Raw genomic sequence first — 25,372 nt, forward strand, 5'->3', positions numbered from 1 at the left:
CGTGCCTGTGGCAGCTGGCAAACCCTGCCAGTGGCATTGGAGCCCTGCAAGTTCCAGCACTGGGGGCTGGGAGCTTTTCCATCCCAGTGCTGCCATCACCTGCACTGCTTCTCCTGCAGGTGGGTAGGGGATCACCTTGTTTCTCCATTCCCTCCACAGGATTCCTCTCCCTGAGGTGTTCCCCCCTGGGACTCAGATGGGGTGAATGTCCCCTGGACCTCTCACTGCAAGGTGTCAGGGAAATCCTAGAGGGAAGGTTCTTCCCAAACTTGGCTGCTCTCCTTGGTCAGACTGGAGAGCTGGAGCTGCTCCACTTCCCAAAATGAAATTAATATTCAGAAAATAATAAAATACAAATGTATCTCTGATGAACTGGCCAGGATGCCAATTATGAGATATAGAAGAGATGGGCTAAAAGCCTGAATGTGAAGGTGGAAAAGCAGTCCCTGGGAAGCAGGTGAGCACAAGGCTAGGAGAGAAAGAGATGGATTTTTTTCAGGAAATATCTTCACAAGCACTGCAGGCCAGCAAACACACACATTCCTCAGTGCCAGTTCTCCAGCTGGAGCTGCAGTGCCAGACTCATCCTGGATGGCTGGAAAGGGGATACACGAGGCCCTGAGAAACCACACAGATTGTTGGAGCCCTGGATGCTGAGAATTTCAGACTTTCTGTGCTGACAGGCTCTGACCCCCAGGAGAACACTGCATTGACCTGAGGACATGGAGAAGGCTTCCAAAATGAAATTATAGAGCTGGGATTGTGGGTATGGAGTTTGATTAGAACTGTGCAACAGGGTGAAAAACTTAGAATTTAAAGTTTTAGAATCTAGTACTATATATAAAAAGCAAGAGGGAGGTTTTAGGGTGGAGGCTGCTCTTCTTCACCTTCTTCTCCATGGGTTTGAGTAGTATTTTGTAATTGGATAAAAAAAATTCACATTGCAGGCCATAGGTGGTTGGGTTAAAATTAAAAGTAATTTAGGTGTCATTTCTTAATTAGACAGTTTATCCTTAAAAGGCCTCGTAGAAAGGGAGAGATGGGGCTCCATTTTTAGTTTTTTAGAATGAAGTGCTGTAGAATTCAGGGATTGTGAGACTGTGACAGAGATAAGAACTAATCAACAACAGACTGCTGAGCTGAGGAGCTCCTGTTCCTGTATGAGTCCCAAATCAGAGAGTATTTGAGGCTTTGCACCTCTGCCTTTAACTTGGTTATGTGGAGGTGATGCTTTCCCTTGCACCCCTGAGTGTTTTTGGATCCTCCTGTTACACTTGGAAGACCCAAATCCCTTCACTGCATGGATAAATTTTCCATGAATGTGGAGTTTATTTAGTTCCAAACTGCACACAGCCATGTGGCTGCCCAATGATGAATTTCTAAGGATGAGTTTTTCCAGGTAGATTTCTTTTTTTCCACTGTCCTCCCAGCTCAAAGGCTCAGATTAGCTGAGTTGTGCTTGCCCGTGTCTGATAACATCTTTAATTCCTCTTAAAAGTACCTACAAAATATCAATACCCTGCCTAACACCATCCAGCCCATGCCTGAGAAGAAAAGGAGGAGCTCCTTGTCAGGCATGAAATTGAGCCTGGAGTCATCCTGGATCCAAATAAAATCTCTTCTGGAAGGCAAAGCTGCAAGCTGCTGAACAGACGTGGCCTTATCCATGCATAGGGAAAAAACTTGGAGAGATGAAAGACTGGCATGTCAGTCCTGACCTGGTAAAGAAATGGGAATGTCAGCTCAGAGTCCTTCCTTGATAACAGCACCCCCATTAAAAACAGGCTCCGGGGATCCTAGTTACACTCTCAGAGAGCTGGAAGGGTGAGGATGTTGGAAGGATGGAAGGTGTTGTGTGTATGGGAGTCTGGGATAAAAAAATCACTTATGAGACTGGGGCAATGGGGCTGTTGGGAAAGAGGAGGCAGCAAAGGCTGAAGTATTAATCAGGAACTGGATTTTGGGTGAATTTATGTCACCACACTCTCTATATGCACTGCTGTAGGATGGAAAAGCTTTTCCCTCAGTGATGACTGCCTTGTAGTGATGCAGATTCTGCTTGGATTGCACAAAGCAGCAAAAGCAGATTTGCACACTGCAATCAGTTTCATAACATTGGGACAGCCAGAAGTTCCCATGTAACAGAAATGCTCCACCAAGAGCTCATTTTATAGATCTATTTCCTCTGACCTGAGGTCATGAGAGGGACAAGGTCATCTTTTAAGACAGTTCCCATCCCCAATCATCTACAATTCCACAAAGCCAGTGGCCCAAATTCCTGTGATTTCAATGTGATGAGATGGAATTGTTAAGACTTGCTTCTTTTGCAAAATGTGTCAACCCATGCTGAGGAAAAAAGCCACCTGGAAATCCAGATGTGTGGTTTGGGGGAAATTTCAGTGTTTGATATTTGTCTTCTTTCAAAAAACCTCAAAAAAACAGCCCAGCAACAATAAAAAAATCAATGAAAATTTCTGAGGAACTATGAATTAAAACAAAAAAAATTATAGAACCTGCAGTGCACACTCTTGTCTAGAAGGGATTCCTGGGAACCTGACAACTACCAGCTGACATGGAAACACTTGTATATCCATGGAGAAAACCATGGCAGCAGTCAACCACCACTAGATAGATCTACACTGTGGGACAGCCTGCTCTCTCCTCTTTGCCAAGCTTCCATAACCACAGAGTGCAGAAAATCAGCAAATCACAGTGCAGAAAATCAGTCTCAAGCTGAGTCAAGGGAAATACAGGTTGGATAGCAAGAAAAAGTTTTTTATGGAAAGAGTGATAAAGTTCTGGAATGGCTGCCCGGGGAGGTGGTGCAGTCCCCATCCCTGGGTGTGTTTAACAAAGCCTGGGTTTAGTTGAGGTGTTGGGGCTGGGCTGGACTTGATGACCTTGAAGGTCTCTTCCAACCTGGTCATTCTTTGAATTCTGTGATTCTGTGAAAATGTAAAGTCCTTGGCCAAGTACATTCCCTGGGCTTTCCCTGCACTGAACCACACAGGAGTTCAGGAAATGGAAATCCTGAAATCCTTGGAATTTATGAATCTGGCTATCTGGAGTGTGCTGAAGTCCTCCAAATTAACATACTTGCAGCAGGAAGCCTTGAAGCATGAGAAAACCCTTTCTGGAGCCAGGATGCTCAGGGCTTCCAGGTTCCTGGCGTTGGATCCAGGAGTCAATCCCAGGTTAGCCCGGAGCTGCCAAGGTTTCACTCTGATGGCTGCATGGTAAGAAATCCATGGAAACTTGGCGTGGAAGGGCTGCCCTGGAGCTATGAGGAGTGATTGAAACTGGCGTTGCATCCAGGAGTCAATCTGCAGGCATCCAGGTTAGCCTGGAGCTGCCAAGGTTTCACTCTGATGGCTGCATGGTAAGAAATCCATGGAAACTTGGCATGGAAGGGCTGCCCTGGAGCTATGAGGAGTGATTGAAGTGGAGGCTGTTAAACCTGGCATGTTTCCGCTTGGTTTTCCAAGTGGCGTTTCCCAGCGGAATCCTTCTTCGCTGGCCAGCACCCAGACCAGCTACTTGGGAATCTCGTAAATTCTGCATAAATGTTTCACTCACTTTGGGCCACTGCACCCGGGAGAGTGGCAAGTGCCTTGCAGATGTGCAGGAGGCTGAGTCCATGCCCCAGGTATTGCAGCAAGAAGATCAAATGTGATCAGTTTGCATTTATTCCTGACCCTGGATTGACACTGGAGAGCACTGGACCTTCTGAAATAGCTCATCAATGAAGGAGAAAGGGAAAGATTGCACAGATGGATCAGTTCTCTATTCCCACTTTAACCTCTGCTTAGTGGTCTTTTCTTTTTTCTAGCTCATTCTTCACATATATAACGCATCACTTCCCAGCAATTTATTGTAAAAGATGCAATCAATCACCTGCAGGCATCTAAACCGCCAGTTTTGGACCTGGAATAGCCATTTCCAGGGTTTGAAAATGCAAATAGAGGCAGGTTTGTGCTTTGCAGCAGCATGGATGCCACCAGACATTTCAGCCCTGCACTCCTGGCTGCTGGGAAAGCCAACACTTCCCTCCCCAGCCAGGCTGGATGGGGCACCAAGTTGGCCACTGATTTGGAAGGACAGAAATGCTGCAGACAATGGCAAATTGAGTCTCTTATTCTTTTGGTCTCTGATGAGAATGGAGGGCAAAATGCTTCCACTCAGACAATTTCACCTTCTATTGGAAGAAAGTTCTTTCAGTTTGTGGAGATGGTCAAATCATGCCTTGAAAAAAGGGCACTTCCAGGGATGGGGAAGCCACAGCTTCTCTGGGCGGCCTGTGCCAGGGCCTCACCACCCTCACTGTAAACAATTTTGCCTTTAAATCCAATCTCAGCCTACTCTCTTTCAGTTTAAAACTGTTTCCCCTTGTTCTGTCATTACAGGCCCTGGTACAGAGCCTCTCTCCATATTTCTTAAAAGCCCCCTTTAGGCCCTGGAAGGGGCTCTGGGGCCTTCCTGGAGCTTTCTGTTCTCCAGGTGAACAGCCCCAGCTCTCCAACTAAAGGAATCTGCCCTCAGGGAAGGAAGAGGGGTTGGACCAGCTGGGAGATTCTCCCTGGGGTGAAGGTGGTCTCTGCCCTCCTCGCACCCTCGAACATCCAGGATCCTTTGTTGTTCTTTTGGATCGCCTTTGGCTCCCTCAGAGACCTCCTTGTGGAATAAAGAGGCCTGCTATCAATTAGGCCTCTCAGACAGCTGGTTATAATCTCCTCTTTGATGTCCTGGCACGGAGAAATCCCTGGATGTTCCCACTGAGAGGGAGGAAACAGCCCGAGTTACGGGCTGGCCCTGCAGCCTGGGAATCTCCCAGGTCATGAACCTGCCCTTGTTCCTGCTCTCCTGGGGCACTGCTGTCCCAGCTTGGCCAGCTTGAGGAGGTTTGGGTGATACCAACCATGCCCAGAGCACCAGAGAGGGATTGGAGATCACACTGGGAGGGATTTGTCCCTGTGCCTGATCCTGACTCGGTGCCATAAATTTATTGGTGGCCTCTTTCATTCACATATTGGAGGAGGCAAAAACAAATTTTCACGTGGAGAAAGCTCATCAAATTATTTTTGCCAAAGCAGATGAGAGAGAAAGAAAGAATTTGGAAAACAAAGGCGAAGTTTCAATATTGAAACTTTTCTAAGCATAACTTTTCTTTTGGGGTAGGGAGGAACACACATGTTGAAATACTTCATACTAAAATTTGCTTACATTTAAGTTTACAAACCAAACCAAATCTAATCAAAACTCAAGAGGAAATAGAAAATTATGGGTAATTTTGGAAAAGAGAGTTTAATTTTCTGTTGGCCCAACTCTTCCCTCACTAGATTCTAAATCTGTGGATAAAAGACCATTATGAGCCTTCTGTATCTCCCCTGGGTGCTTCCACATCCTCATTATCCAACTTTTCATTGAAAACACAGAGATTTTAATGCTTGATATTCTTCTGTGCATCTGCTGTGGAGCACTCGTGGCAGCCCCACAACCTAATGGTACCCAGAGGTCAATGATTTGCACAGTTAAACTCACAAAAACAAAGCAGTGAACTCTTTGGAGTGAAGAATTATCATTTTACCATAGGAATTCCAGCTCCTACCCTCATGTTCCTGGACACAACTGCAGCCCAAATAGATTTTATTAGTAGGAATAACAAATAACAAATAACGAATTGTTCCCAAATGATCACATTCTTGCATTCTTTGTTGTTTTGCTGTTTGTTTGGGGTTTTTTTCCTGTTTGTTAATGGCAATAAACAGCTTAATTTGCTTTTAATTTGTAGGCCTTTTCTGAGTGGTTTTGTGGACATTCCCAAACTTAATGGAAACATCTGTCTAGTGGGATTGGTTTTACTCCGTGCCAGTGTTTGGGGGAATGGATGGCTTAGCACTGATGTCAGACTTGGTGGTTTTTTGAAACCTGCAGGGCCTGAACTCCAGTTTACCTGTCAAAACCTGCCACAGTGTTTCTGTTTCCTGCAGGGAATGAAACGGAGCTCAAAACAACAAGGATAACCAAGGAGAGGGGCAACAAGGATAACCAAGGAGAGGATGAAAATGGGAAAACTTGCTAGTGCTGAAACTTCTGAGTGACCAGCCTAGCACCACCAGAATTGGAGAAAAAAGATATTCATAGTGGGGTGGAGACCAACAACCACTCAAGGAGGAAGGATTGAACCTTGAGAAGGAAGAAAACAATCTCTGGGTACAAAGATCTGTGCAGGTACCAGGGTGACAACAGTGGTGACCCCACTGCACACACCTAAATTCAGTGTCTTGCTTTGCAGAGCCCTTAAAAGTGCCCACAGTGTTGCCTGGGTGCCTGCCAGACTCTGAAGAGGCTTTCCTCACCTACAGCTGGCTCAGTCCCTCTGTCTTTTCACAGGAAAAGTGATTTCTTGTGGACTCTGACACCTTTTCCAAAGGTGTGTGGTAGTGCTGCCTCCTTGATGATGCAGTTTGGAATAAAATAAAGGTTCCTTAGTCCCCTATGAACCTGAAATGCAGTCACTCCTGGGCTGGAGAAGATAAATAGGGAGACAGAAAAATGGACTTTCCCAGAGCGTTTTGCTGAGGTGGTTGACCCAGTCCCCATGGTGACCACCAGGCAGTGTTGGACAGGGAGGATGACTCACATCCTCACATCTGGCAGGGGAGCAGCATTTCTTCATCCCCATTTCAGCACTGCCAGATGGGGACCTCAGGGCTTCGAGGTGTGAATCCTCCAGTGACCTGGGGAGATGTTTCCAGCTGTGGAAGAAGGATCCTATGGAAAATCCCTTATGGAGCAAAACAGCAGTGAAAAAGATGTGCTTATGAAATTCACCCTGTGGTACAACCCTGAGCATGAGCTTGGGCATGGCAGGGAGCAACCATTTACTTTTTGGACACTTTCCCTTGGAGATCTCTGTGGCATGGTCCAGAATTGTCCAAACCCAGCCAGCTTCACAGGCAGAACACCAACCTGCAAAGCCTGGACAAAGGCAGCCACAGGGGACATCCACCACACAATCCAGGTGGTTCTCTTCTCCATCTCTTCTCCAGATGGGAAGTGTGATCTGTCAGGATGGCTGCTAACAGGGACATCAGGGCTGTTATCACACAGAACTGCTTGCCCAAACACCCATTTTTCTGCTGTATCTTCAAGAGTTTGAGTGTAAAGTACAAGGCTGGTACCCCAAACCACCCAAACCATCAAGGGAGTAAATCCAGATGGATCAGTGGGGGAATATGGATGGTAAAGGCAGGAGCAATTAATTAGATGGGATGGATTCAGCAAAAAGAGGCTACAGGGGGAGAAGACCTTTAAGAAGTTGTTTGCCAGAAGGGTGAAATCCAAGGAAAGAATCCAATTACTTAGAGAAGATGACACGGACACAGAATGAATGAATTTGCAAGAAGACACGGATATGTTCCTGCTGCAAATAACAGAATTTCCAAGAACTGGATGCAGTAAGATCCAGAATGGCCTCTCCCAAAGCACAGCAGCAGAGTTTCAGGGACTGGCACACACATGAAGCCCACGTGGTTTTGAATGGGATCATGGCTGATCCATGGGGAACTGCAGTGGAACTCAATCCTTTCTCCAAATGTCACAACTGCCCATGGTATTTGCCACCAGAGCCACGGAGGGGTATAGACAGGAGGAGAATCAGAAAAAGGGAGAAGAAGATGAAGAGCTACAAAGGCAGAAGGCACCTGAGGGTTTGCCAGTGCACCCGTGGGATGGCAGACGTGATGATATTTCTGCAGTGCTGCTCTCCAATGGCTGATCTGAATTCTGCTGTGAGTCACCCAGCTCTGCTTTGAGCAGTAAACGCTCGGTTTTGGAGCAAATTATTTTTGTTCCATACATGAGGCTGCTAATTTAATCACCTGTGGTTTCTCTGAGTGCATGCTGAGGGGTGTGCAGCGAGAGTACACAGGGAAGGAACAGACCTTTTCCAGCTGAACGTGTGGAATTCATCCTGACAGGCTGATGGCCCCATTTAATGTAAACACTCTCCACCCAGCCCCCTTCCCTCCCTGCCTTTGACTGGAGCAGCCACAGACACTGGGAAAGTTCTGTTTTGAATGTAAATACTTTCCCTTTGCCCTGTCCTTGCAGCAGGAAAATGAAACCACCCACGTCCTCATTCCCCTGACCTCTGGGGGAAGTTCATGGATCCTTCCTGTAGGAGAGCAGCAGCCATTGGGGTTGTTAATGAATCCCAGGAAGGGTCTGAGCATCACATGTGTTAGAAAATCATGGAATTGCAGAGTGGCTTGAGTTGGAGGGACTTTAATATCATCCAGCTCCCACCCCTGCCATGGACAGGGACACCTCCCAGGTTTCTCTGAGCACCATCCAACCTGGCCTTGTGTGTTTGTGGTTCTCACACTTCAGCATTAGCAGGTGGGCAAAGACCTACTGTGATAGGACAAACTTTGTGTGCACCACCACCCTGTCCAACACCCTACTGTCACTACCTGTCCTAAATGGAGAGGCCAAACTGGCAGACAAATCCATGTTTTCCATCTGCTGAGAAAGTCAGTGGGGTCCTGCTTTCCTGGAGCACAGGCCAAGTGATGGAGACTGTGAAAAATGTGTATTTTATGATTGGCTTTTTGCAAATATTCAAATGAATATTATATGTGTTATGTTAGGAAGTCATGCAGTATTAATTTTCTTAAGTAGTGTGTTAAATATAGTTTTAGGTTATAACATAATGTTATAATAGAAACTATGCTACGTAAGATATTTTTAAAGAGAGGAATAAGGTACTTGCACTGAGATAGCAGCCACAGGACACCTGAATCTTTCAGAGAAAAAGAATTTATTGCTCCATTATCAGAAGAAACTAACTTCTTCCTGCCTCGCTCAGCCCTGAAGAGCCATCAGGATTAAAGGAAGAAGGTGACACTGACCAGACAGAATCCTTTGTTTGAATGGAATTTATGCATCATGGATGAGATGTATGAATATGGAAAAGGCTGTTGCTTTTAAGGGTTAACCGTCTGTTAATGTGGGACCTTTTTTGGGCTTATTTTGCCCAGAAAGAGGTACCTGGACTGTCTGTAACTCTTTGTTTTTATTGTCTTGCATTGTCCTCATCCTAATTGTCCCAATTTTTATTACTCTAATTATATTACTATTTTTATAAGCACTTTATTGCTATTAAACTTCTAAAATTTAAAAAAATATTGATTGGCATTTTTCACAGAGACTACAGAAGAAACAGTCAGGTCAGACCAGTAAAATCCCATAAATGACTTTTCTTCGCTCTCTCTGCCCATCAGCAAAAATTAAACCCTTCCTTCAGAGACTTCTGTACATATTTCCTACTATTGCTGCACTGAAGCAAAGGTGTGCCCTTCAATGCTTGGCAGCAATGTGAAGGAAGCCAGGTTGGCTTCTCTCAGGCCATCTGAGCAGGCAGCAGTGACCCCCTTATTTTAATTTTCAGGACACAGCTTCAAAACCTGCTTGTGGAAAGGTGCATCTGAGGGAAAAGTGTTGACATGCCAAGGCACCAAGCTGCAGGGCTCATCCTAAACTCCAGATTTTGGGATAGAGGATGAAATGTCAGTGTGGTGGGGAGGTTACTGGATGTAATTCCCACAAGGGTGCCTGGTTTAATTCTGAATTTTTTGGGAAAGCAATCCAGGGTGCAATCCAGCCATCTGAAAGCAGACACTGAGGTTGCCCTTGTGTCTTGTACCACTGGAAATAAATGCCCTGGGATGTCCCTCCTGGACCCTGGATGTCCCTCCTGGACCCTGGGTGTCCTTCTAGAAAAGCATGGAGCTTCTCTCCATCCTGCTTTGCAACCAAAACCTCACGTGGTTTCCTCATCTACCTCAGGGGTGACACTAGGCATATTTCAGGGAAGTAAACTGCAATCCAAGCCTGGTGGGCAATCAAGGCTCTGTAGGCATGGACAATAATGGGAAATGAGACATCCACAGCTCTCCAAAGAAGTCTTCACCTGTGAGTCTGGTCCCAATTTCTGTGTCTACCTGCACACCAGGAATGATTACATTCCTTGTCTACCAGAGTCTTGGATGAGAAGGGAAGCGCTGATTAAGGTGTTCAGGGAAGGGGACTCAGGGAGGTGGTGGCAAGGGAGGTGATCAGATGCAATGGGAATTGTTCCCTTCTCCTGGGTGGCTTTCCCAGGAGAGCAGAAGCTCTCTGCCAGCATCTGCACCACTCCTTTGCCTAAATGCTGGCAAAACTGCAGTCTGCCTGCGTGCAGATACTCCCACATCCATCTGGATCCACTAGTTTGAGCTGCTCCAGTCTAGAAATAACACTAGTGTTTGAACAGCCCCTGACACAGAAGAGGCTGAAGCACCTGTCTGATGGGCTGGTGCCTCATGAAGGATCTCAGATACATCAGTCTGCAAAGAGCCCAGGAGAGCTGCAGCTGTGTGGTGTCACTGGAAGTGAATCACACCATAATTTAATCCTAAATAATCCAGTTTTTGCAAGGCAGAAGAAAGGGAGAGATGCAATATTTGGAAAATCCTGCACTTTGCTCCTTCTTTTTCCTTCTCATTACTGAGAAGGTAGTGAGGCCCTGGCACAGGGTGTCCAGAGAACCTGTGGCTACCCCTGGAAGTGTCCAAGGACAGACTGGACAGGGCTTGGAGCAACCTGAGATAGTGGGAGGTGTCCCTGTCCATGGCAGGGGGTGGAATTGGATGGCATTTGGGATCCAACCCAAACCAACCTGTGATTGTATGATAATCTCTGAGTGAGGAATACACAGGAAACAAACCCTGAGATGTAAAGTCACTCTGCTTTGTTTCCCCAGATGCCCACAAGTCCATGGCTGGCTGCCAGCTGGACTTCACACTGCATCCTCACAGCTTTCCAGATAATTGCTATGGAAGGAACAGAAAGAGCCCATGTCTGAAAACCTTTTGTGGTGCAGTTTGGAAAGCGTCTCTGAGAGAACTTGGCTTCAAAAGCTGAGGATCAGGAGCTGGAAGCTGCTCTGAACCCAAGTCCTCTGCTCTCAAACCAGGACAAGGGGCAGCTGATGGTGCCACCACTGCTGTGTTTTCTGTGTGCCCCATGCCCTTTCAATTGCCTTTCTGAGAACACAGCTGGGGAGGGAACACAGGTGTCAGGTCTCCTGCTGGGCATTCAGGTGAGAGGGCAGGGAATAACACCATTTCCAGCTTCTTCTGCTGACCTAGGGGCTCAAAACTCAGTCCCTGGATTTTGGGGTCAGTGCCCTCCATGATCCCTGTCATTACTCATGAGCTGTTTCTCAGTGATTTGTGGAGCTGCTCTGAGGAAACTTGAGCTGGAAAACAGCCAGGGATGAGATGTGACACAAGCCCTGGTGCTGGTGACATCCTCCCCTGAGCAGTGCCTGGCTCCACATCACCCTCCTGCTGCAGGGCAGATTCCTGTCTCTTTCCTGTCCTGCTGCCCCTCTTGCCTCTGCCACAAAGATACCCCCATTCCTCACTGTCTCTATGCTACAAACCATCAGTTTTAGGCTGAAGATATGATTTTCCCCAATTCCAAACAAGTTTCTTTTTATCTTTTCCCCACCTAAATGCTTTCACTGTGGTCTTGCCCCTGTCTCCTGGACTGAGCTCTGGCACAGCCCTTCCAGCAAAGTCTGGGGCCAGATTCTTGTGCAGTGGGGGCTGTTCCCTGCTCAGTGTTTGCATAATTGATCCTTTAATTGGAGATCTCTTGCAGGGCTGCCTTATGGCTGTTTCTTTTTTTCCCATCATGGACGTTTTTTGGAAGGTTTGCAGCTTTGTTCTTGGGTTTCTGAGCACTTGCAGTCCTGCATTGCAAGAGCCTTGCAGGGGAATACAGCCAGGAGTTCTTTAATTCAAGAGATCAGACAGGGAAGTCCCTGTGATTTGCTCCAGCCTCTGACTCATGGGGGGAAATACAGATCCCATAAAACATGACAGATAAACAAACTCCTGGACACAAGAGGAGCAAGTTTGATTACAGGCCCTGAAACCAAGTGGCACCAACAATCCCAAGTTCCTACAGCTCCAGGCACACTTCTTGGGCAGATTTGTGTTGGAAAGAGCTGTATGGGGCCAGTCCTGCTGATCTTCCTTAACTGAATGTCATCGATGTGCTCACTGTGAACAACAGGAAAGGCAGCTTGGATTTGTCCAGTGCAGGGATTTCTCCCAGCAGGAATCCCTTGTAAATGTTTATTTTAATTTTTTTTCCTTTTTTATTTTCTTTTTTAAACCTTTAAAATTTTTTTAATTTTCTTTTTTTCCCCAGCAACTGGAGGGGGTTAAAAATAAAAGATGCATTTCAGGGGCCTTAATGACTGAGCTGTGAATTGCCTCGGGTTGGAAACTGCCCAGGAGGAGGAAATGCCCTCTCTTGATCAAGCTGGCAGTTGGTTGTCTGCCACCAGATCTGGTGGTTCTTGGGCTTGGCTCCAAAGGCATCAGCTACAAGCCCTCTTGGAGAAAGGCTATTCATTAGGAGCAGCTAAAAACCATCTCCTGTTCCAGCCACTCCAGTTAATCCATCCCTGGGCTGATCTCACCCATAAATTATGGTGCAGGGAGAAGTGCAGCCTTCTGTTTCCATGTGACAGTTTCACAGAGCACCAAACCAGAGAATGCAGGGTAGGCAGAATCAGGGAATCACAGAGCCATTCAGGTTGGAAAAGCCCTCTAAGATCACAAAATCCAAGTGCCACATCCATGGGAATTTTAAATCCCTCCAGGGGTGGGGATTTCACCACTGCCCAGGCAACCTTTGCTAGTGTTTGACAACCCTTCCCATGAAGGAATTCTTCCTAAACATCAGTGAAAAAATCCTAATCAGTGAACAAAGCTGATTCACTACAATCATAGAATCAATACACCAAGTTATCCCGTAAGGAATGACGGAAATAAATCTCCTGCTCTGTACCTGCAAGGATAGAGACCCCAAGAACCAAACTCTGTGTTTTGCCTGTCATCTTTCACAGGTTTGCCCATCTCATGTTGTTTCACAGTTGGCAGAACAAACTCAGCTTGTTACAGAGACACAGAATGGAAAATTTCACCTGAGAGATAGTGTTTGACACCATAAACTGGGACTTTATCCCAGAAGGGTCCCATAGTATTAACAGGTGCTATCATCCCTACCTAGAATACAGCACAGTAATCATAGCAGGTAAAACTCCTATTGATCCATCAGAAGATAATTCAGGTTGCTTTCCCAAGGAAATACACTTGTTTTTCCAAATATAATAAAGCCATCAAATCCAGCTTAATATAGATGAATTTACTGTTATGTAGTTTATTCTGGTATTGGTTCCAAAACTCCTGTTGAGAGATTTTGTAACATTTTTCTCACTGAATCCCAGCAGTTTCAATTTTTTCAGGGTCTATTTTTTCCCTGTTTGTGGTACTCTCCTTATAGCAACTGCCTCGAGATGCGTCAGGACTCTGCTATATAAAAATGGACATTTGGCTTTAAATAGTTTTATTTGGTGGTGTAGGGGGTGGACTGGAAGCAGAATAATCCCTTATACAAGTCATGGAATATCTGGGTCCTACTCCCAATCACTGCATTGCTTTAGCCAGGCAGAAGCAGAGCAGACGTTCAAATTTGGGTGTCCAAATCATTAACTGAGTTCCAGAATAAGGCATCTGTTGTAACAGCAAAAACTGCACTGAGCCCCTCTGTCCACCCCTGGCTTCCCACACAGGTAGGAAACACTTGGGCTCCAAATAATTGTTTTTGGCTGATTATTTCCAAACAAACATGGAGTGTTTCCCTGTTTTTCTGCACCCTGGCGTCTTCTGCACTCGGGCACGTGGAGGGAATCAACACTGTCTAATGCTTTGGCTGTATAATTTACTCATAGGCTTGTTATCCACACCTTCTTGGAACTGTCTCCTGTGTCCCTCCTGCAGGATGGAAATGCATTTTCCCTGGAGGGAAACCCAGGTCCCAGGTTGTTTTTCCACACAGTTTCTCTAGATAGACACAATCCCTGCAGGTGAATCCACTGTTCCCCCAGTGCTGTCCCAGAGGGCTGCACATCCCCACGTGTCCCTGTGCCTTTCCCACTGCACACATCCCTGCTGTCATGCCCCAGGAATGACACTGGCAGGCTGCTACACAGCCCTGATGCTATTGCGTGGGAAAAAGAGAAGCAGAAATCATGTTTGAGGGCTGCTGAAGCAAAAGCAACATTTGTCAGGGAAAATAATGGATTTCCCCTCACTTTAATGCTTTAAGAATAGCCTTGAAATGGTTCAGAAATTGTTTGGGGCCAAGTGTTCTCTTCTTGAGAAAGGGAGATGGGCTGGAAGATCCATCCATCCATCCATCCATCCATCCATCCATCCATCCATCCATCCATCCATCCATCCCTCCATCCCCTATAATTTAATGAATTTATGGTAATTTGGCCTGAGCCCATTTGATGGGAACATCCTGTGGTGCCTCTTCCCTGGATGATGTTCAATAAATCCAGCCAGAGCTTGGTCCTAGCAGCTTTTGACACCACCAGTATCTTTGCTGGTGTTTTTAATCAGTGTATGGTTCCTGTGAACCAGGACCAACATGGGACATGTAGCAGATGGCATGGTTCATATCAATTGTTCTTGTTCTACTTTGATCTGATGCTCTGGGCCACAGTTAATTATTCCAGAGCAATTTGCATTCCTTTCTCAACATCAGTTCTGCCACTTCTACCACAACTCAGAAAATTTCAGGAGATCCAAGGAACTGTCCTGACAATCAAAGTAATTAAATGTACTTTTATCCTTCTGCTTTCAAATAACTTTTTTTAATCAGGTCCTCCTGTGTACAACAACACTACAGAACTTTGGATTTTTCCTGGGATGTCTTGTGGTAGATTTTTAGTATTTTCTGATATCTAACCAGGTGCTGAGCTAGCTCTGAACCTTCCTTCTGTGAGGGAGAGTATAGGAGTTTTCAGTCCTTCACCCATCTGTCCATTTTAATAGGAACTTGGGATATTAGAGCACTTTTAGCACTTTCTCAAATGCGACTGGGGTTGATGATGGGCTCCATCCAGAGCAGTGTGACCAGGTCAGGAGAGGGGATGGGGCTTGGAGCCACCTGCTTTGGTGGAAGGCGTTCCTGCCCAGGCAGGGTGTGGAATGAGATGAACTTTCAGATCCCTCCCAACCCAAACCATTCTGTGATTCTGTCACAAAAGAGTTCATCAGGTGGTGAGTTCATCACAGGCACGGAGTGACAACATAACCCCTTTTTTTATTAGAAAACCGTGCTAAATGCTCTTTTATCAGAGCAGAATTAGCTTCTCAATTTCTACCAGAACATGGTCTCACATGAAATGTGCTTTCAGTGTGTTTTCCCCATAATTTATTTCACAAGTGGCACTTCCTGAAGTTGAGCACTGCTATGGCTCTGCAAAATGCTTTGTGAAAGGGCTCCTGCCCTATGTCAAACAGCAACTCAAAAGATATTTATATTTTGGCTTGAAGGAGACCTTTCAGAGCCTGGCTGGTGTAGCAGCTGCCTTTCCTTCAGGGTGCAGGTGGAAAAGCCAGTTCACTGTTCTGCATTGTACCTGGAAAGGAGCAGCAGCTTCCACTGCAAACCCAGCAAGTCACCCACCCCAGGCAAAGATGAGGCTGTCAGTCTGGAGGGTTTTTTCCATGCTCAGGGATCTCCTCAGGCATTCCTTGTCTGGCTGACCTGCTGCTTGTGGATGGACAAGGAGAAGGGAGCCTTGGCTTGCGGCCTTCACCCTTGTGTGGCACTAAGTTATTTCCTCATTTCTTACTATGTGTCTTTCTTTCTCACACCAGTCTTGATTTCTGGCCAAATCTAAAGAAAACAAACATGGGAGCCCAGACTAGACCACGCGTAAAAACTGAGGCACTGAGGTACATAAATCACCATCCTGGGTACCAGCTAGGCCATCCTTGATGCCAAGGGATGGCTGTTTCCTCCCAGATCCTTCTGAGGTGCTGATGGAGATGGTCTTGGCCTCCACTCCTGGGATGGTGCTGTCTGAGAACTCACACTGAGCTTCAGGTGCTCCCCAGATAAGACTGATGGGAATCAGGCCTTCATCCCTCCTCCTACTCTTACTTATGTCCTCCTGGATCAGAAAGCAGGTGACTATCTACCTATAGGGGGTTCTGGTTCCTTGACCACCTAGCATAGCTGTCCTTCTGCAAGGACAAACCCAGCAACTAAATTTAACAGGATTTTCCATTAGCAGAAGAGGCAGTGAAGCCTCTATAGAGCCACAGAATTGTTAAAGTTGAAGAAGCCCTCAGAGATCATTGAGTAAAAAATCCAGACTAGGATATATCCCACTTTTCTGCAAATACCTGCAGTGCAGACACCATCAGCTCATTAGTTGTACCTGGATGTTTTTGTAGTCATGGAATCATCACAGAATGGTTTGGGTTGGAAGGGACCAGCAACACCCCCCTGCCATGGGCAGGGACAAATCCCACTGTCCCAGGTTGCTCCAACCTGGCCTTGGACACTTCCAGGGATCCAGGAGCAGCCACAGCTTCTCTATGCCAGGGCCTCACCATCCTCACAGGGAGGAAATTCTTCCCAATATCCCATCTAACCCTGCCCTCTGTCAGTTTAAAACTACTGCCCCTTGTCCTATCACTTTCGGCCCATATAAGAAGTTGTTCTGGCTCCATTTATGAGCCTCCTTTAGGCACTGAGCTCTCCCTGGAGCCTTCTCCTCTCCCAGAGAGCAGCCCCAGCTCTCCCAGCCTGGCCCCAGAGCAGAGCCCCAGCCCTTGGAGCTCTCCATGGCTTGAGACAACCAAAGGGAGATGAACCCTATGCTACAAGCCAGCCTTAAACTCCTGGCCTTACATCTCTGAAAAGTCTCCAGGTAAATTCTCTTGGCAGGTGTTTGCTCAGGGAACAGGAACTTGGCCACAAACCCCAGAAACACCTCCCAGCATCTCCAGACAGCAGCCCAGGAGAGCTCCACTGCTCTCCACACTCGGCAAAGGCAGGACCCAAACACAAACTACAAACCAGGATTTCGTCTTGGGTTGAACAACCCGCTGAAGATCCTCATTAGCCACAGAAGCTGTTAATTGTATTTAAACTGCTGGTGATAGCATCCCGTGCTCAGGGACTGTGATCACACATCCAAGGGGGAGTTAAATTACTCAGCTGATAAATAGACTGTGGCAGTATCAGGGAGTTTGAGCTGATTTAAAGAAAAATCATTGCAGATTATCTGAGCAGGGAGAAATGGCTGGCAGCATTTGGCACACACGTTATTTGAAATTTTGGGTTGTTTCAGCTTTTCAGCACCAATGTGATGAATATTACCCCTGTGTAACTAATGTGGGAGCTGCTCTGCAGAGAGTGGCAAGGATGTGTGCAGACTCAGAGACACCGAGTACGGAAGTTTCCGAGTGCTGAAGGACTTTAAAGTGGAGCTGAGAGTCTTTTGTCACTTGAAAAATTTAATTTTACTAAAAATTTTAATCAGTGAACAGTGTGACTCAATCAATGATGACTTCCTGCAAATTCATGTCAAAGAGAGAAAAAAAAGAAGTCAAAACATTTGGATATTTTCAGAAGAAAATAGATCACTTGTTCATTTCACTTTGATGCAATTTGAAGGCTCAATTTGAAATGTCTCTGAATTTTAATAAATTACAATTTACTCTTAAGTTGAAACAATACACTGCTCTTCAATGGAAAGTTATTTTGTTTTTCTCGGGAGTTTTACTTTCATTTAAAGTGTATCAATATAATTTTCTGTTGGTCCTGAATTCTTTCACCTAATTTTGTTTTATGAAAGAAATAAAACCCATTCTACTTTACCACTTATAACCTTCTTTTTTAGAGTTGGTCACAGCATGTTTCAGCTTGTGGATTTACAGTAAAATTTACCGTTTTCTGCAAGTTTCAGACCTGTCTCCTGAGCTGCAAAATCCAAGATTAGAAGTTTCTGTTCCCTTCTTGACAGCATTGAACGATTCTCAGATTTGAATAGGAAATTGCCATTAATAAAGGGGAGGGACGGGAAATCAGAGGCAGCATATTTTATAGTCATAAAATAAATGAACTTTTGCCGTGTTTATATTATACATATAATATGGCAGGAAGTAAAGATCAAAGCTGTGTTTATAAAGGACTTGGCCAGTTGTGTGCTCGGATGAAGCAAATGGGTTTGTGGGAGGCACCTAAGGAATGAAGTTTGGATTTTTAGCTGTGGAAATCAGTGTGCCTTCTTTGACTTGTCTGATTTACATCAGCAGAGAAGCTGGCACACGGGTCTCCAGGCAGAACAGATATGGTAAAACAAAATAATTTTTTTTCCAGTGAAAAGTATTTTCCCGAGGTTCCTTCTCTATTTCAGAGTGCTGGGAGTTACTCAGAGAAAGGGTCTCAAGGCAGAACAGATATGGTGAAACAAAATAATTTTTTTTTTTCTACTGAAAAGTATTTTCCCGAGGTTCCTTCTCTATTTCAGAGTGCTGGGAGTTACTCAGAGAAACAGGATCCCGATTTCCAGCTTCACTAGCTGGAAGGTTGTCAGGTGGTTAGATCCAGATGATCTTTAAAGTCCCTTCCATCCCAAATCATTCAGTGATTTCATGGTTTTTAAGGTGTAAAGGTGCAAATGAGTCTTGGAGCTGGTTCCTGCCCTGGTTGGCCAAGGAAGGGAACATCACAACGGGGCTGCTCAGAGGGCTCAGCCTTCCAGTACTGGCATCTTCCTGAGCCCCACAATTCCCAAACTGTTTATTTCCAGGTTACACCACCTCCCCTCCATTCCCCCCAATTCACCTGAGCACTGAAAGGGAAACTGAGGCATGGTCAAATGGGATAATTCATCCCTGGTGTTGCAGAGAGAGGAGTTCAGTGCAGCCTTACTGCTCCCTGCCTGAGTTATACCATCAACTGCAACGCTCCCACAGGGTGAAAATTCCTCACAGCAATGATTTCACCCCGTGGAGAGCTGTGCCAAACCCCCAGCCAAACCCCCCTCACCCACAGGAGACACTGGAGCAAAGAGGCACCAGACAGCAGAATGAGAGCAGACAGGCACAGCCCTGGTTCACCACTCCAGGGACACCTCAGCTCTCCAGGCACCATGGATTATCCCACTGGAAGGTGTCCCACAGCCCTGGGCTCCAGCTGTGCCTGGGGACACAGCCCAGGGAAACAGCCCCAGAGCTGGAGGGAGCTCCAAAACCTCAGCAGGTCAAAATCTGTCCTGCAGACACGATGCTGTTCCCACTGGCTTGAGAGGCAGCCCCGAGCAAGAGGACTTGAAAAACCCTGAGAAAAAGTGCAGCCCCAGCTGGGATGAATGCTCCTGTGGCTGCAGGGCTGGTGGGACACAAGTCCCCCACGGGCTGTGGGACACGTGGGTCCCAGCTGGCAGATGGAATGACAGACCTCTCTGCTTTGCTGAGCTCCGTGCAAAGGCTGCTGCTGACACTCAGGAATTATTTTAATCTCGTTTTTCCCAGCTCCAAGTTTAGCTGCAGCATTCCAGAGGGTTAATCAGGTCCCCTGAGCTGGGTGCCTGCTGTCAGGATGAGGAGCACTGGCTTCCCTGCCCATCCTGGGTCCCTGGTGCTGGAAAGGGACTTTCACACACGTCCCTGGTGGGCTCTGTGCCTGCTCAGCCTCCCCTGCACGCAGGGGGGAGCATCCTTTCCACAACCAACTTGCCAAAACTTTACAGCACAACACGAGAGACAGCCCTAAGTGAGCACACGGGCACTACAGCAGGGCCACAGCGCCTGGGGGTGATGGATCAGTCCTGGAAAACCACATGGGATCCTCACCCAGCACCCTTATGGATCACACCCGGTCCTGCTCCAGGTCCCTGCACAACAACAGCAACCCGGGAAATCGAGATTTGTGCTTCAGGCTCTGACACACTCCTTGTAGGGATAAAACCTCACTCATCTCCGACAGAGGTGGGAGTCCTGGACCCACAGGGGCATATCCAGGTGCAGTTCCCAAAATGGGAGAACACGGAGATAGCAAAACAGTTGTTGGAGACCACTGTGCCATAGAAACAGCCTGTTTGAAACAGAGCTGCTTCCTCCTTAGCCTGAACTTTGTTAGTTAAAATGCTGAACGCAGAATGAATTAATTAAAGCAATTATTATGCTGCTGTTTTATTCATTTGCTATCTACTTTGATTATATGACTTTGCTGAATAAATATTGAATAAGTGTTAATTAATTGAATTAATTCATCACTGGTTTATTCACCTATCAGTCACCTATCCCTCATTTCTATGCATGAGTTGTGTCCTGAAAAGTTTGTCCCAGGGAGCAGGTCCCCAGGGGTTCAGCCCCAGGCAGCAGAGCTGGGATGGGGTCACTTACCAAAAGGCAGGATGAAGAAGAAGGGGAACCAGCAGAGGATGAAAACACCCACGACGATGGCGAGAGTCTTGGCTGCTTTTTTCTCCCGGGAGAACTTGAGGAGGCGCACGGAGAGGGAGCTCCTGAAGTTGTGCCCCTTGCTCCGGGTGCTGGAGAGAGGCTCCTCCAGCACGCTGCGGCAGTGGATGCGCAGCACCACCTCCATGGACTTGTTCCTCTCCTTCTTGACCCCTGCCTCCAGGCTCCGGGTGGTCCGCCTGGCCACCACGTAAATCCTGAAGTACATCACCAGGATGACCATGAGGGGCAGGTAGAAGGAGAAGAGGGAGGAGAACAGGGCATAGCCCGGCTCCTCCGTGATGCTGCAGATGCTCTCGTCCGGCGGCGGCGGCTCCTTCCAGCCCAGCAGCGGCCCGATGGAGATGACCATGGAGGAGAGCCAGACCACCACCAGGATCACCCCCGCCTTCCTCTCGGTCATGATGGTGGGGTACTTGAGGGAGTACTTGACGCCGATGTACCTGTCCACGGAGATGATGCACAGGCTCATGATGGAGGCAGAGCAGCAGAGCACGTCCACCGCTGCCCAGATGTTGCAGAAGATGCGCCCGAACACCCAGAAGCCCAACACCTCCAGGGTGGCCGAGAAGGGCAGCACGGTGGTGCTGAGCAGCAGGTCGGCGATGGCCAGGTTGACGATGAAGTAGTTGGTGACCGTCTGCAGGTGCCGGTTGCAAGCCACCGAGAGGATCACCAGGATGTTCCCCACGATGGCCGAGAGGATGAAGACGGCCAGGAACACCCCCACTCCCACCGCCTGCACGTCCAAGGCGAAAGTCAGCGTGGTGCCGTTGCCCTCGGGGGTCTCCTCCCCTTGCAGCCCCCAGGACCGGTTAGCAGCGCTCTGGCTGCCTTGTCCCGTCCGGTTCCCACTCAAGCTGCCATTGCTCAGCTCGGGGAAAGTCATTGTAGAAAAAGTCCGGGCTCCATGGAGGGCGAGGAGAAAGCGGTGCCGAGGCGCAGCTCCCCCAGCATGATCCCCGGCTGGCAGCCCCCGCCAAGACGCGCTCCGCACCTCGCTCCCCCGGCCGGGGTGGAGGGATGGAGGGGGAGAGAGGGATGGAGCGAGAGAGAGAGAGAGGGAGGGAGCGCAGGACGCGCTGCCCCCCGCCCGCTTCACGCCGTCCGCCCGCGCTGCCCCCCGTCCCCGCTGTCCCCGCTGTCCCCGCGGCTCAGCCCCGGGGGGGCAGCGCCGTCAGAGCCCCCCCGCCGCCCTCGCATGCTCCGGGGGCTGCGCTGGGCACGGCCGGCAGCGCCCGGCGGCTGCCGGGGAGGAGGAGGAGGAGGCAGCTTTGCAGGACGAGGAGAGCCCGAGGCAGAGTGAAACCGGCAGCAGAAAAGGAGGGGAGAGGAGAGATGATGGAGGGGGTCCAGGAGAGATGATGATGGAGGGGGTCCAGGCGAAATGATGATGGACGGGGTCCAGGCGAGATCATGATGGAAGGGGTTCAGGCGAGATGATGATGGAGGGGGTCTAGGCACGCTCTGGGAGGAGGCAGCCCCCAGGAGGGTCTTGCAGCACTGGGGTGCGTCGCCCAGGAGGAGCACTCAGCAGTGGGGTGCAGCCCCCAGGGGGATCACTCAATACCGGGGTGCAGCCCCAGCAGAATCACTCAAAACTGGGGTTTAGCCCTAGGAGGAGCACTCAGAACTGGGGTTTAGCCCCAGGAGGAGCACTCAGCAGTGGGGTGCAGCTCCAGGGAGCTCACTTAGAACTGGGGTGCGGCTCCAGGAGGAGCACTCAGAACTGGGATTTAACCCCCAGGAGGGGTTACTCAGCACTGGGGTGCAGCCCCAGGAGGGGTCACTCAGAACTGGAGTTTAGCCCCAGGAGGAACACTCAGCAGTGGGGTTTAACCCCCAGGAGGAGCACTCAGAGCTGGGATACAGTCCCATCAGGATCACTCAGAATTGAGGTGCAGCAGCAGCATCACTCAGAACTGGGGTCCAGCCCCAGCAGCATCACTCAGTCCCGGGGCGCAGTCCCGGGGTGCGGCGCTCCCGCCCGTCACCGCCGGAGGGCAGCAGAGCGCAGGGAGTGCCCGGCGGGCGCGGGGACAGCGCGGGGACAGCACCGGGACAGCACCGCCCATCCCACTGGACACCCACTGGAGACCGCCCTGCGGCACCCCCGGGACCGCATCCCGGCAGGAGGATGCCCTGCCAGGCTGGCCTGCCCTCCCTTAGCTCCCACATCCCGGCAGCAGGATGCCCTGCCAGGCTGACGTGCCCCTCTCCCAGCGTCTCACCACAAGGACGTCCTATATGGCTGGCATGTCCCTGCCACCCTCAATATCCCACCAGGAGGATGCTGTGCACAGCTATTCTGTTTCCCCCAGCCCCAGCACCCCACCAGGAGAATTCCCTGCCAGTCTGACTGTTCATCCCCAGCCCCAGCACCTCACCAGAATGCCCTGCCAGTCTGACAGTTCACCCCCAGCATCCCACCAGAAGGATGCCTTGCCAGTTTTACTTTGTGGTCCTGCATCCAACATCCCTCCAAACCCTGTTCTCCCAATCCTGACCCCCCCATTTCAGGAATCCTCCTCGGGGTGCAAGCATCCCCTCATGAGCTCCTTCCCAAAGCAGAAGGGACAGTCAGGGTCTTGCATTCAGCTCCCTGCCATGACTGAACCCTGCAGTAAAGCTTGGACTCAGCAGCTTCTGACTATAACATACAACATATAGGAACATATTTCTGGCTAATTTAAACAGCACTGTTTTTTTTTTTTTTTCCCACTGATAAAAGCAGATCCTGTTTACACTGGTTTCCTCCCAGTGACCTGCCTCCATACATTGGGATGGGGACTGACCCTGCTGGTGAACAGGGGCTCTCCCTCAGCTTCTTTCTACTGTACACAGGAAATATTTCCTTGGAGTGTGTTTATCCATCATTTTTCAACTTTTTTTTTCTTAAAAAATAGTTGGTTTAAAGGGCAGGCCAAGTGGACAGTGGGATGATTTAACTGGTGCTGTCAGAGCATGGGAGATCTGGAGATTCACTGGGTATGAGAGTGGATATTATACCTTCTTTATTCCTTTATTTCCCTTGATAATCATTGCAGGAAATGACACATTTTTGATTTTCCTCATTTCTTTCATGCACTTTTTTTCTTCCTTAAGATTTCACCCAACTTCCTTGAGCTGGGATTTTGGCCCTGCTAAGAAGAAGAAAACTTGAAAATACAGGAAAATAGAAACAAATACTGCACAAGAAAAAATGTTCATAAGGATGGTTTTGCTTAAAATAACCCACCCAACAAACACTTAACAGTTTTTAAAATGTGAATTAAAAAATAAAAAGCCCAAACACCCAACACTTGAGGTCAAATTAATTTTCCTTATGTTTTGATGAAAACATGTCAGCCACCAAAATGAAGGATTGTTTCTTACTCTGATGCTAAACTCAGCATGGGAAGATCTCATCCATGGAATTTCATAGCCCTATCTTTGCAGCAACACAGATTGCTGTGGAGATATATTTATCTCATCTAATCTATCCAGTGACACCCAGAGATAAAGAAAACATGAGCCTCTCTCCAAAGTGAGGGATTGACTGAAGCTTCTCATGTACAGCAGGATTTTAACCACGTAGGAAGAAAAGAGATGTTCATTGGGATAAAGATTTTGTGTCTTCCCTGAGCCTGCCTGTTGGGACCCTGATTGTTGAGAATTTCAGAATTTCTGTGCTGACAGGCACTGACCCCCAGGAGAACACTGCATTGACCTGAGGCCGTGGAGAAGGCTTCCAAAATGGAATGATGGAACTGGGATTGTGGGTGTGGAGTTTGGATAGAAGTGTGTGATATCACAGGGTGGAAAACTTAGAATTTAAGGTTTTAGAATATAGTAATATATATACAGGAAGATGGAGGTTTTAGGGAAGAGGCTGGTCTTTCTTCTTCACCTTCTTCTTCCCCTTTTTCTCCATGGGTTTGGGTGATATTGTGTAATTGGATAAAAAAGTTCACATTGTGGGCTACGGGTGGTTATTGGGTTAAAAGTAAAAATAATTTAGGTGTCATTTCTTAATTGGATAGTTTAGCCTTAAAAGACCTTGGAGAGAGAGAGAGAAGGCTCCATTTTTCAGTTTGTTACAAAGTGCTGCAGAATTCAAAATTTGTGAGACTGTAACATAGATAATAACTAATAAACATCTGAGTCTGAACAAGAAATACCATCTCACACATTTAATCCTGGCAAAAAACAAGCAGAAGGATCCTCACCTGCCCTCCCTGGGTGAGCTCTCCTCCTCTCCTGATATCTCCAAACACAACTTGTCCCTGTTGCTGAGAGGCTGGAGCTGGCACGGACTGCAGGGTTTGAATGGGGTGCAAGGATTGGGGATGGGAGAGAGGAAGGGGCAATTTTTGGTGGGGGTCTGAGCCTGGGGGCTGCCACTTCTGCCCCAACCACACAGAAAACCCTCGAGGCTGCTCTGATGCCTTTTCCCTCCCCACCAGGCAGGGAGGGCTCACATCCTGTGCTGTCACTGCAGCTCAGCTAAAGCACATCAGAGCTCACTGCCATCCTCTTGCTTTTCATGTTTCTCTCCAAATCAGGCCCATTATGGTTAATTTAAACTAATGAAGAACAAGTTTGTGCTGATGCATTTAAACCCAAATAAAATGTTGGGGTAGGTCTGCGTGGAGGAATTGGAAGTAAACACACACAGAGGTGTGTGAGCACCTGGGATCTTCCCTCTTGATGCCTTTTATCCCTTTCCTCCCTCTTTTTTTACCCTTTTGGGGCAGAGGTTATCCTGGGATTTAGGTAGTTTGAGAGAGATTAGATCATTAAATATTTACGTGCTGGGCATCTTGTTCACTTTTTTAATAATAAGAAAACATAACGACAGTAATAATAGCAATTTTAGTATACCACAATGATAGTGGATGATAATAGCAACATATTTGAAACACAGACATTCAACCAGAAGGAAAATAAAACATAAAAATAGGTCAGATCAGTGG

At 47.8% G+C, this 25,372-nt stretch overlaps 1 protein-coding gene across 1 annotated transcript in view; it reads right to left on the bottom strand.

The window, feature by feature from the left end:
• ADRA1D (adrenoceptor alpha 1D) overlaps positions 1–21,665 on the bottom strand; it is a 42,196-nt gene extending 20,531 nt beyond the window's left edge. Inside the window, exon 1 of the mRNA XM_039723852.1 lies at positions 20,340–21,665. Within this exon, the coding sequence (XP_039579786.1) occupies positions 20,340–21,306 (967 nt within the window). The 5' untranslated portion in view covers positions 21,307–21,665. The remainder of the gene's footprint in view (positions 1–20,339) is intronic.
• Between the last annotated feature and the right edge of the window lie 3,707 nt (positions 21,666–25,372).

Source organism: Passer montanus, unplaced genomic scaffold, assembly GCF_014805655.1.
Source record: "Passer montanus isolate IOZ18808 unplaced genomic scaffold, ASM1480565v1 scaffold109, whole genome shotgun sequence".
Taxonomy (NCBI): Eukaryota; Metazoa; Chordata; class Aves; order Passeriformes; family Passeridae; genus Passer; species Passer montanus.